At 35.7% G+C, this 12239-nt stretch overlaps 1 protein-coding gene across 1 annotated transcript in view; it reads right to left on the bottom strand.

Moving 5' to 3' along the window:
• The window catches only part of lrp1bb (low density lipoprotein receptor-related protein 1Bb), a gene marked incomplete at its 5' end in the record, with an annotated part of 305396 nt that overhangs the window by 98673 nt on the left and 194484 nt on the right, over positions 1-12239 (bottom strand). Inside the window, 4 exons of the mRNA XM_079617452.1 lie at positions 4052-4296; positions 4683-4847; positions 8276-8480; positions 10757-10954. Of these exons, the coding sequence (XP_079473578.1) occupies positions 4052-4296; positions 4683-4847; positions 8276-8480; positions 10757-10954 (813 nt within the window). The remainder of the gene's footprint in view (positions 1-4051; positions 4297-4682; positions 4848-8275; positions 8481-10756; positions 10955-12239) is intronic.

Genomic DNA, 12239 nt, shown 5'->3' with positions numbered 1-12239 from the left:
AAACATTCATCTAAATTCCAGGATAAAGAAAAGAGCTGAGGTTGAATGAACAGTGCTGACAGCTCATGTCTTCCGCCCACTGTGATCTTCTTGACACCACGGCACATTTAGACCTTTTGTACAACTCTTTGCAAAGGGGCTTCTATATATCAACGGTAGTTAATGTTGAGCAGACAGATAAAGGCTACAAGGCTACTGGTGTGAATAGTCATTTAACCATCAGGTCTTCCACATATTGATGGTAAAGATCGTCCTTGAAAAGATCTATTTAAAAGGCAAGCTGAAATGAGGAAGAGAGAAATTTCTGTCCTCATATAGTATCATCCTCTAATTTGTCATTTATAGTTTAAAGCTGGTTCACACGGCCCCCAACAAACTGCAACATTTCAGTCATTCTTGGTGAAGTTGGCAGGTCAATTGAAAATAATTACAAATGCTGGGAAATGTTCACAGTTTAAAACATAATGTATATAAAAATACATACATGTATTTACAGTAAATATTTGTATTATGTGTTTTTGATATTTTAATTATTATTATTGTTTTTTTTATATACCTATAAACTATTTATTTAAATATTGTTGTTATATTATTATATATTATATCTACATTATTTATTATTCATTCTTATATCTGTTTATTTCATAATAAGTACAATAAGTTAAACTAAATGAAAATGAGAAATGTTTTCTTGCAAGTATAGCTGAAATAAAATGTATTTTAAAACAATTTAAAGTTTGAGGTTGGTAAAAATAGATAAAAAAAAGTCTCTAATGCTCACGAAGGCTGCATTTATTTGATCAAAAATACAGTAAAACTGTAAGATTTGTACAAATTAAAATAACTGTTCACGATTTTAATATTTTATTCCTGTGATGGGAACGCTGCTTTTTCAGCATCATTACTCCAGTCTTCAGTGTCCTATGATCCTTCAGAAATCATTCTAATATGCTGATTTGTTGTTCAAGTAACATTTATTATGTTTATTTATATAGTTGGCACCACTGCCTGTAGTCAAGAGACTTTAACCCTTCTACGAACCCAGAGCAACTACATGCAATTAACTCCACAAGCAGTTGCATCTTGTAAATAATTGATCCAGTGGGTGTTTGAATATAGGCCCATTATTTCTTTCCGATGCTGAACCCATTTCACTTATGTAGAAAGCATATTTTTGCAAGTGAGCATAACAAATAATTTCAAGTGAGTAAATTATAGGCTAGAATCCCATAGAATTAATTATACATTCAGCTGTTCTGTGGGGGGGAAATGGCTGCTCGAATAAATACAGTATAAACAGTGCGAGTGCACTTGACTCATGATAGAGACACTTGATTTGGATGTACTGATTTGTTCATAGTCAAAAATCAGACACTGATTTCATAAAACTTCTTAAACATACATCTGACTTTACCTTAACATCGCTGTATGTAAAGAGAGTGCAGAGTATAATTTGTATTTTCACTGCTTCAGCCTTGTCCGAATAGGGAAAGATACACCCTGTCTGTGTCTGCGAACTCCAAAGTGGTTTGCCTGTCAGCAATGTGCTGGAAAAGTGCTTACAACACTGAAGGCCACACAGGCACTAAAAATGGGAGCCCTCCAAACTGGTGTCGATCTCTTGAAACTCAACCCTCAGTTCTTTCACCACACATAATGCATTTACCACGGGCCGGCTAACGGCTGTAGCCTTAGCCCATTAGGCTAGTTAGCGTAGCCCCTTTTCACTCCCTACGGACCCTCAGAGGTCCGCCACTATCCTGCCAGAACTGCATAGGCCAAACATAAACACAATTGTCATGGACTGTAAGGGACCAGAGCCCAGATTTTGGACATCTTTAATAGCCAGACCTTCCCATGAGCTCTTTAAAATTAGATTAGCCATACTTATTGGCTTCTCTGGCAATGTAGCACAATTTGTGGACACTTATCGGTGTAAAACAGTCACCCGGCTGCCGGTGCTGTGGCAGGAGACATGAGCCGTTTTGGCAGGGCTCTCTACAGTCTTGGACTGGTTGAAATGATGCAAATCAGATTATTTCGGCTGATGAACACTCGCAGAAGGCTACATTTTTGGACATCTGGGCACCTAGCACACTTGGAAATCACAATAACTTCAGTTAACGTTTTACAAATGAAAAATGCAATTTTTTAAAATCAGAGATGAGTTAATAATATTAGTTATAAATATACAACTAATATAATATATATATGCTATTAGATATGTATACACGAGTGTTTTTTTGTTTGTTTCGTTTTGTAATGGTTGTTCTTGTGTCCGTGTGTCTGAGAAGTTAAACTGCCCAATGTTCTTCAGGAAAATCCTTCAAGTCCTGAAAATATTTAAGAACCTTGACCTGAAGGATTTTGCTGAAGAACATTGGGCAGTTTTGCTCAGGACAAACAAGGGACTCAAGAACAACCATCAAAAAAAGAAGAAAAGAAAAAGTGGATCATCCAGTTAACGACACAGTATTAAGAATCAAGGGTATGTAACCTTTTGAACATGGTCATTTTTTTATAAATTCAGCTATTTTTTGTCTTGTGGACTATATGTAAACATCTTTATGTAAAATATTTGATTGAGGTCAGTACTAAATAAAAAAATAACATGCATTTTGTACAATCCCTCTCATTTTGCTAAAATAATTAACATTTAGCAGATTCTGCAAGGTGTATGTAATATTTTGAGCACGATAGGCTATATATTACTTTTTTTATCATGCTCGGTCTATTAAAAAGAAAATGCCAATAAAAGTGATCTTTGCATGATATGTTTCCCCATTTTCCTTCAAAGATTCAAGCAGCCACTGTCTGTTTAACAGAAGATAATCTGCTGCCCTTGCTGGCAACAAAGCCCTGTGTGACACTGTACCATGAAACAATTAAAATTAATTTGGGTTGAGGAAAGAGCCCATCTTGAGTCCACGTCAGGCCTGCTTACGCTCTGCATGACCCCCTTTTTCAATTATTCTGCTGCTCTCAAACAGAGCCGTTTGGGCTTCCAAATTGGCAGAAGAAATGAATGATCAGCGGGATTCGGCTCAAATGAATCCTCACCACACAGAGCATGCAGGAAAACTTCTCTGCGTCTCCCGAACATAGGCAGATCATATTATTATTTTTTTTTTACAATAACGTGCAGCTAAGCACGTTAGGTCAACGTGAAAACGGCAAGGCTTGCTGTGATGTGGTTTGCATGCAGAATGAGCTCATGGGGTACAAACGCTAACAGGAAAAAGGAGTGTCAAATAAGAGTTTAAACACTGTTTCACATTTGGATGATCAGCATCAGGGCGAGATTTTTCAGTAGCAATTTTTCTTCTGATTTTATGCCTAAACACCTCCAGCAATTTTCAAGAAAACTGTGATGCCTGTTATACGTATACTAAACAGAAGTTGTCCCTATGGCAACAAGGCTTTGTTAGTCTAGTTAGCTCGAGCAAAATTCTTTGCATGATGCAAGTGTATATACAACACTGTAATTATTCTTTGATTTCAAGTGATTTGATCATTTATCAGTTTCTTTGCGGGTTTTTTTTTCTGTCAGCATGTTGTCCACAGGACAGTACATAAATACAGTATTTAAACATAAATATAAGTGTAAACATAAAAATTAGTAGCTATTATATGCATTTATTAAATAAAATAATCAAACTGTTTATTTAATAAACAAATTCCATTTGATTATTTTATTTATTAAATGCACAAAAGAGCTACTCTTTTAAAGTTTATACTTTAAAACTTAGTGAACTGCCTCCAGCAGTATTTTAAGGCAGGGATTCCCAAACCTCTTTGTTAGTTGAACTCCTTCTTGACGAAATATATTTACTTAAAATGCCCCAAAGTATGTAACATTTCAATAAATCAACACATTTGCATGATCACTGATGCCGTTTAACGGTCGCAGGCAAACAAAGACATATTTAATGCGTTTAATTTGGACTTTTTACAATTATTTATTTATTTAAATGCTACATTTTTATGATTTAATTATGCATTAGCTTTTTGTTAACTCATTATTAACCCCCTTAAATAATTAAAAACCCACCTTGAGGTTGTCGGCTAGGATGATATATCTCCAGATCAAATGGCTGGGCGCTTGTCTTTTGGATCACAGTAACATTGCGGCCTGTCCATTTATTCGCTCTGGCTAAAGTGTTGGTCCTCCAGTCTGTCCAGTACACACCACCTCCGAAGAGAGACACAGCGAACGGGTGTGACAGGTACTCGTGCCCCCTGAGGATCTCTATGACCCCCGTGCCATCGTACAGGGCAGAATATATTGCATCTGAGCTGAAGGGAAAAAGAAACATGAGGTGAGACCAGCACTCTATGTCCATATCAACAAGATGTTACAATGATGACAACTTCCTGAGGGAAATTCTGAAAGAATAAGCACATCTTTTGTTTTGTTTTTTCATTCCTGAAAAACAGCTTTTGTTGTACAATTATTGCAAAAGATTCAAACAATAAAAGTGAATCACATGTAAAACCATCATTTCATTCATTACTGATTTAAATTTAATGTTTAAGTTATACTAATAACCATCAAAACGTATTTATTATTGCTTAAAAAAAACATAACATCTAAGCTAAACTATTTTGCCTTAAATTCAATGCTTGTTGTAATGTGCACCAACATGTAATTCTTCATTTGCAATTTTATTATTTGCTCTTACCGAGCATCTGTCCACACTATTCTCCTTTCCTGATGGTCTAGGGTGAGTCCATTAGGCCAGGCCCCTATCTCCATGTCCTTATACACAACATGTCTTCCACTCCCGCTCATTGACGTTGCCTCAATCCGAGGAAAAGTGGCATCCCAGTCGGTCCAGAAAAGTATGCTACATACAGAATAAAAATGTTAACGATTATAAACTGGGCTTGAAATTAACTTTTTCACTTACCAGCCAATTTGGCAACTAAATTGTTAAGTTACCGGCCATTTAGAACTTCTGCGAGCCAAAACTATCTGAGACAAACCAGATCAATGTCATAGCTTAGATTTAAATACATTTATTATTAAATCTGATTCTGAATCATTCTATTGCTTTCAGCTTTACGACAGTCAATCACTGTTTGCGGATACCATTCAAATAAATTAATATATAAATAAAGACAAAATTCTCTGTGACGTCCCTTATAATTGCCTTGAGTTTACCTAAAGATGCTAGGCCGCTTTTTGCCCAAAAGTATTGGACATGCGGCATTTATGAGAATGGATTAGAAAAAGTGGGCTCTTATCTGTCTCCTATAGGGCTCCAGCTTAGCACACTAGACAGGAAGCACTGTGCCTCGAACATCTCAATAGACGCCGGCGCAGCCGGTATGCGTGTAGAAAACAATGTTCAAATTTTAAAGAAGTGGCACTGCGTGGCGTTTCTCTCAGTGTGCGACCATCTTTACGCTTTGTTTTACTAATGTTTGAGGCTCTTTTTAGGAGAAGGGCTCTGATAGCGATGCCATGCAAAAGTGATAGATCATAATTTAGGAACCATAACCTCCCAAATTGGCTAGTGTGTTTATACGTGTTATCCGCCACAGTAGATTTTCACCCACAATTGGCGGGCTGGCGGTTGTTCATTTCAAACCCTTACATCGTGTCCTAACCAGATGCGATGCAAAAAGATTACAGCCACAAACAGTTTGTCTTTCCACACCAGACACTCTGCAACTATGAGACGCGATAGTCAATCAAAAAGCACAGCCAATCAGAAGAGCGCATGGGCGGGCTTCCGGCAATTGCAACGAAATGGATCAAATTCATAAATATTACACCATTCTAACATTATTAAAAATAGATACTGAGTTACTGAAACAATCTTTGTCATAGAATCTGTTCACAATGAGTTGACAGTTTGAACGTCCTTGTTTCCATTTATTTTGAAGATCTGAGGTGAATTGTCCATTGTTGCTTTCAGTATGGCTATAAAAGACACAAAATGATATTCACACTCACATTAGACGCTTTTAACGCAAATAAACAGTACCTGAGATTATCATTATCATACTTTCATAGAAACCATTTTAAAAGTCGCGGCTAGTTAGGACAATAACTCTGATTAACATGGAAAAGATAAGCTTTTATTGCATGTCGCGGCGAGTCTGGTTAGGACACGGTGTTATTATAAAGTATTAATCTAAACACATTGTCATTTGTCAAGCACCATATCTGACCATAGTCCATCAGTGTAAACATTCTAAAAGTCTAAATCATATTCTTCCTAATAAAACACCAATACATCGAAAACACAGCTTAAAATATTTATTTGACTGTCATGACGACACTTGACTATTGAGTTGTCCAGAGTAAATTAACTAATATAAACTAGTGTGCTGCCCTTGAGAACAGTGAAGCTTTATATCATTAAAAAAGCTTACAAATTTAAATGTAAAATAATAGACTAATTTCAAATTATTGTTTTTATTTGCATGCTGTAAGGAAACTGTCTGCCAGTGAAGTCAATGTCAAACATGAGGGTTCATTTTAACTGGTGTCACAGTTCTCTGGGGTGGCATGAAAGCAAAGGGCACATTCTAATGGGGGTAATAGAGGGATTATAAAATGCTAAATAGTTGCATCAAGCTCAAATGCTAATGAAATGTGTGATCATGGTTCCTGCATCAGGCATCAGAAACAATTAAATTGACAACCAAATGTTTGTAGGAGCCTAGCAGGTAAGCACAAAACATGCAAAAAGGCGTCACATGAATATTGCTACAATGATGTAGCTGCCTTCTTTTTAGAAGGCCAATTAATTGGCCAACGGCATCCAGTCATTAAACCAAGCTTTCAATAAATAAAAGACTTGCTAATCACAAAGACAGCTAATCCTTCAGAACTACATTTTCAACACACCTCTTCATGACCCAGCTGTGTGGGGCATTTTTTAGAGTAACTATAATGAATTAGGTCCTTTTTAAAATGTGCCACGCTGCTAAGTGTGAAATCAGTCTTTGAATATTTTCCATAATTGTTCTTTTCAGCTTTCAGTGAAATAATTTACAGTATGTCATCCAACTGAGCACCAATATGAGCTCTAGTTGGACTGTGGAGATACCATATTTGTCCTCTATGGGTTGCTCACAGAAGAAAAATGTTTCAGCTGTACAACATTAGGAATACATAACACAATGATAAAACCTGATAAAGAATGAGGGTGAAAATTATTTAATGAGCTATTATTTGTGCCTGTGTGATGTGGTATGAAAAACAAATCTGCCATTAAAAGCATCACTGTATCATGAAAAACACATTTAAAAATGGCAGAGACCACAGAAAAAGCTGCATTCCACAAAGCAAGTAGTCCAAGAGCTTCATATTAAACGCTCCAGGCTATTCTCTCAGGTGCTTTGGCAGATTGTGAAGATGAGGTGTTTTTCCTTTTACTGTTGTACTCTTAAATGTTAATGCAGTTAATTTAAATTATACTAAAAAAAGACTGTCCTAACAGTGAGTTACCGTTAAACAAAAAATAAATAAAGCGTACGTGTAACCACACATAATTCTGAATAAAATGTATATTTTTTTTATTATAAAAAAAATATTGTATATCCTTCAATTGGCAAGATGTGAAACAAAATGTTTCTTCAATAAATTCTTAAATACTAAAATAATAAACCATTTAAGAAATAATTATCAAATAAAAAAATTGGTTATTTGTATACAGTTTTGTATAGCCTTCAATTGTCAAGAGGTAGAATAAAATGCTTCTTTCAATAAATGATAGTAACTAAAATGAATTTGAACAAAATTAAAGAAATATTTTGGCATATTGTGAAAAGCTTTTGATTAACAAAATATGTGCGTTCCTAGCCGTGTTTTGTTTATTGTCAATATGAGCATTATTCAAGGTCCTCAAATGCTACTGGGATCATCGTGTGTCTTTTCCGAGCTTATGCTGTCAAATTTGAGGCATTTTTTCCAGCATGCCTCCATGAGTAATGTAGAGCTGAGCAATAGAAGAGCACAGCTGAGAGCAAAGAGACAAAAAAAGAAACACACCACAACAAATAAACAGCAAGATGCAGCGCATTATTCTAGAACTATCATTAGTAATAGATGACAAACAAGTCCCCTGAAATATGATTGCTCTGTTATGTACCCAAGATAGTCTCTATGAGGGCAAATTACAACAAAAAATGGAATGAAACTTTTTTTTTCAATGTTTGCTCTCACTGCTGTGAATAATGTTGAAGGGATTGTGCACAAGAAAAGCAGATTATGAGGAAAAAAAATTAGGATGTGGTAAATTTTGAGACTAATACACACCCCTGTCCTGGGTCTACAGCCAGCGCTCGTGGGTGCTCCATGCCACCGGCAATCAAAGTCGTTCTCATTTCCCCATTCAGCTTGGCCACCTCAATCTGATCCAAGTTGCTGTCTATCCAGTAAAGGTTTCCTGCAATCCAATCCACGGCAAGTCCCTCTGGGGTGGCCAAACCATGCTGAATCACAACCTCGACCCCGGTCACACCTACAAAACAAACCACTCACGCTAGTTCATAGGGTGGACGGGGTTTTGAATTCAGCACAGCAAAGCATTCTGGTCGTTTTGAACTTTCTTTTGAAGTGTTGAGCTCTTCAAAATGCTACTCCTTGCAGAAAAGACCAGCTTGGACCAGAATGCATTTCTAAGCTGATTTATGCTGCTCTAGTCGTGTTGTTCACTAGCAAATGATGTAGGTCAACTGGCAATGTCTTTCTGATGAAGCTGGCAAAACGAGTCTTGAAGTTTAGCTAGTTAAAGAGGTAGTTCACTCTAAAACATTTTTTTTCTTTCGGCAATTAAAAAAAAAAAAAAAAAAAAAAAATTGTGCTGATTGGCAAATCACTTAAATAAATAAGTTGAAGTTGAAGTATTATAATTACTAAAACTAAACTAAAATATTAAAGCTATATATATATATATATATATATATATATATATATATATATAATTATGTATGAAATTATGATCCAGGGTTAGTTAACTTCAGAGGTATTCAGAGCATATTGAGACGGTCATAACGTATAATTGTAAAAAACTATAATATTAAATAAATAATATCATATCAAATACATTATTATTGATTTAACAGTTAACGGCAGCGGCTTTATGGGGTAATATAAGGGAAGGAATTGGGGGTGAGAGCAAATAAGTTATACTTATTTCCACTCCCTTTTGAGCAAGTATTATATGTGTAAATAATGTGTGTGGATATATGTATCAAAATTGTAATGTGTGTGTATATATGTGTATATGTATGTATATATATGTATGTACAGTAGCTACAGAATATGTGTATAGGTGTGTATGTATATGGGAGATAAAATGTTTTCTGTTTTTATATTGTGTGTGTGTATATATATATATATATTATTTATTAATTTTTTTGCTCTAAATAAACTTCAAAAGTTTATGTGCCCTCATCTCAAACATATTGGATCTGCACTCAAAAGTGTGTTTTTTTTTTTTGGCAATGGCACGTTTTCTATATAATGTATACATATGTGATATATTACAAGAAATGTGGAAGCAAAATAGCTAAACATAAAAAATAAACTTATACAGCCATAATATATTATCTTTGTTTCATACACCATCATATAAGTTGGGGAAAGCTGCTGGAGAAAAATAAAATTATACAAACGCAAAAAAGAATTGTATAAACTTTGACTGTGAACAAAGTAGCTACAAGAATTATGCGATTAAATCTCTCAACATAATTAATATATTATACACTATTATGCGATTAATTATCAAAACATTTGATATATTATACACTTCAGGTAAGCGTGATCTGCTGTGATGCCACAATCAAGTTGAATTGTGGGATGTAGAGCTCCTTGAAGTGTATATATCGGTGTAGATTTGCTCCCTCGGTCAAAATCGAGGGGACGAGGGAAGTTTATATGGACAGACCCTCGTCCCCTCGATTTTGACCGATTTTTCACTTCTTGAAAGTGGAACGCCTGTGTTTCATACTCCGGGTTGACTGAACTTGCATACCTCGAGTAAGCAAGGTTTGGGTTAATCAACCGCAAGTTCAAGGTATATGTTGATGGTAAGTTAACCTTGCTTTCTGCAATACCCTGAAAATATATTAATAATAGTCATTCTAAATAATACTTAATTGACACTGATTCCAAACTTATGACTTCTATGAAATAAAAGATGACATAAAAAAAGGTTGTCCATACACTGAAAGTCAACCTTTCTTCAAAAATATTATTTCTTTTTGGTGAACTATTCCTTTAAGAAACCTGCTATGGACACCAGCATACCAACATCCATATCAGCATCCAAAACGCAACATTTGCTTTTTGACAGGGTTTCTGAAAATAAATAAAAAAACTCAGGAAAAGAAAACACTGGCATTAAAGAAAAGAAAGTTTTCCCTCAGTAGTAAACAAGTTTTTTTTCAGCTATCTATAATATAGCTGTTTGCAATTATTCTCAGCTGTGGAGAGCTTTATGAAATTCAAAAGGAGAGAGCAATAGCTGCTCTGGGGGCCTGCTCCTCTGAGAGAGAGACTCAGATGTGTGCTTAACGCAGCTTCAAAATAGCCTTCAAAACAATACAAGGGTATTCAGAGGTTTTCAGCTTCATTCAAAGACCCATTGTACGCACAATGCATACTGTATTGCGTTACTATTCTGGGGACGTGAACTGCGTACTAGGAATTGGGAAACAGAATATCTGCTCAAACTAAAGCTTAGGTTAAACAAAGGCCGAGAGGGAATGGGACATCAATTTGGGTGTTCATTACCTCCGGTCTCTGAGAGCTTTCCCCGATAGATCTTATCCTCCACCACGTCGGTCCAGTAAAGCAAACTGCGGTTGAAGTGGAAGTCGAGAGCAATGGTGTTCCGTAGGCCGGGCACGAGCAGGCTGTAGTCACGTTTATGAAGGTCGATTCGTCTGATCTCATGCCGGATAGAGAAGATAACAAAAGCCTCAAAGGGATCTTGGAGAAGAAACAAATTGATTATTAACACACCACACCTGTGCATTAGAGGTTACAAGAGCATTGCGCTTTGTGTTGAAGTGTCAGCCATGCAAATGTTTTCTATGCAGAACCACTAATTAGTCTTGAAGCTGATATTTTGAATCAAAGACATTTACAGGAACAGTTCTTCTAGAGAAACCTTAGAATAATGGTGTTTTACACTTGAGTGGTCTTTAAAAACAAAAATGAAACCCTCATATGTGGATCTAAAAGTGCAGCAGGTGAAATGGGTCTTAAAAGATGCAGGTCTTTTGAGGTGTGTATATATATATATATATATATATATATATATATATATATATATATATATATATATATATAATTATTATATAATATAGATATTATATTATTATATAGAATTTATATTGAATATTTTAAAAAAAAGTTTACAGTCCAGCTCTTTATCTACTAACTAGGCAACATCACCCCGACCAAAACAAAAACAAAACAAAAAGATAAGAAAAAACTAAGAGACAAAAAATATTTTCTACTGGAGATGCCTGCTGAGAGCTATAAATGTAGCTGTCTACTAGAACAAGAACTTACTCTCAAGAGCTATACATGTCACTAAGTCCATAAAATACCACACAGATGCTTGTTGTCATATTCTGACTAATGACCTAAATTCAGATTCCCTGAGACAATTTAAAAGCATTTGGCAGGCATGCTGCTATAAAGACATTAGCTTCTCAATGGGAAGCTCCTGTCTGTGTATCCCGCTGTCATTGTATTACTGTTGCTCTTATTGCTGTGTACCGTGGACAGATCCACTATGGGCAGACAGAAATGCACAGTGCAGTTGTTTCACTGAGAATCATAATTAGTCTATATCAATACTGCTACTGTACTTTCTTGTGATACTCAAATGTCAGTCTGTTCCTCACAGAACACTATCATTAGAGGTTGAACGACTTTTAAATTTTTGATTTTTTAAAGTCGACATTTATGTGATGAAAGTCGAGTCAACGTCGACTAGTCGCTGGTGACATCATTAATGAACAGATAAGCCTGAACCTCAAGCTGAGACTCGAACACGGGTTGCCTTGTGCACAGCTATGGCATAAGACACCGCACTGCCCACAGGGTTATTACTCCTATAGAACAGCTTATTTTTATCAGTTCTTTTGTCTTTGGGTCGTTATAGTTCTCACAGATTTCTGCTCGTTCTTAGTAAGATGAAGTAGCACAGTAAATATTAAATTTAGCCTATATGAATGTATTAGTGAGAAAGCAAATGCGTGAT

Source organism: Phoxinus phoxinus, assembly GCF_949152265.1.
Source record: "Phoxinus phoxinus genome assembly, chromosome: 7".
Classification (NCBI taxonomy): Eukaryota; Metazoa; Chordata; class Actinopteri; order Cypriniformes; family Leuciscidae; genus Phoxinus; species Phoxinus phoxinus.
This window is presented reverse-complemented; position numbering and strand designations above follow the sequence as displayed.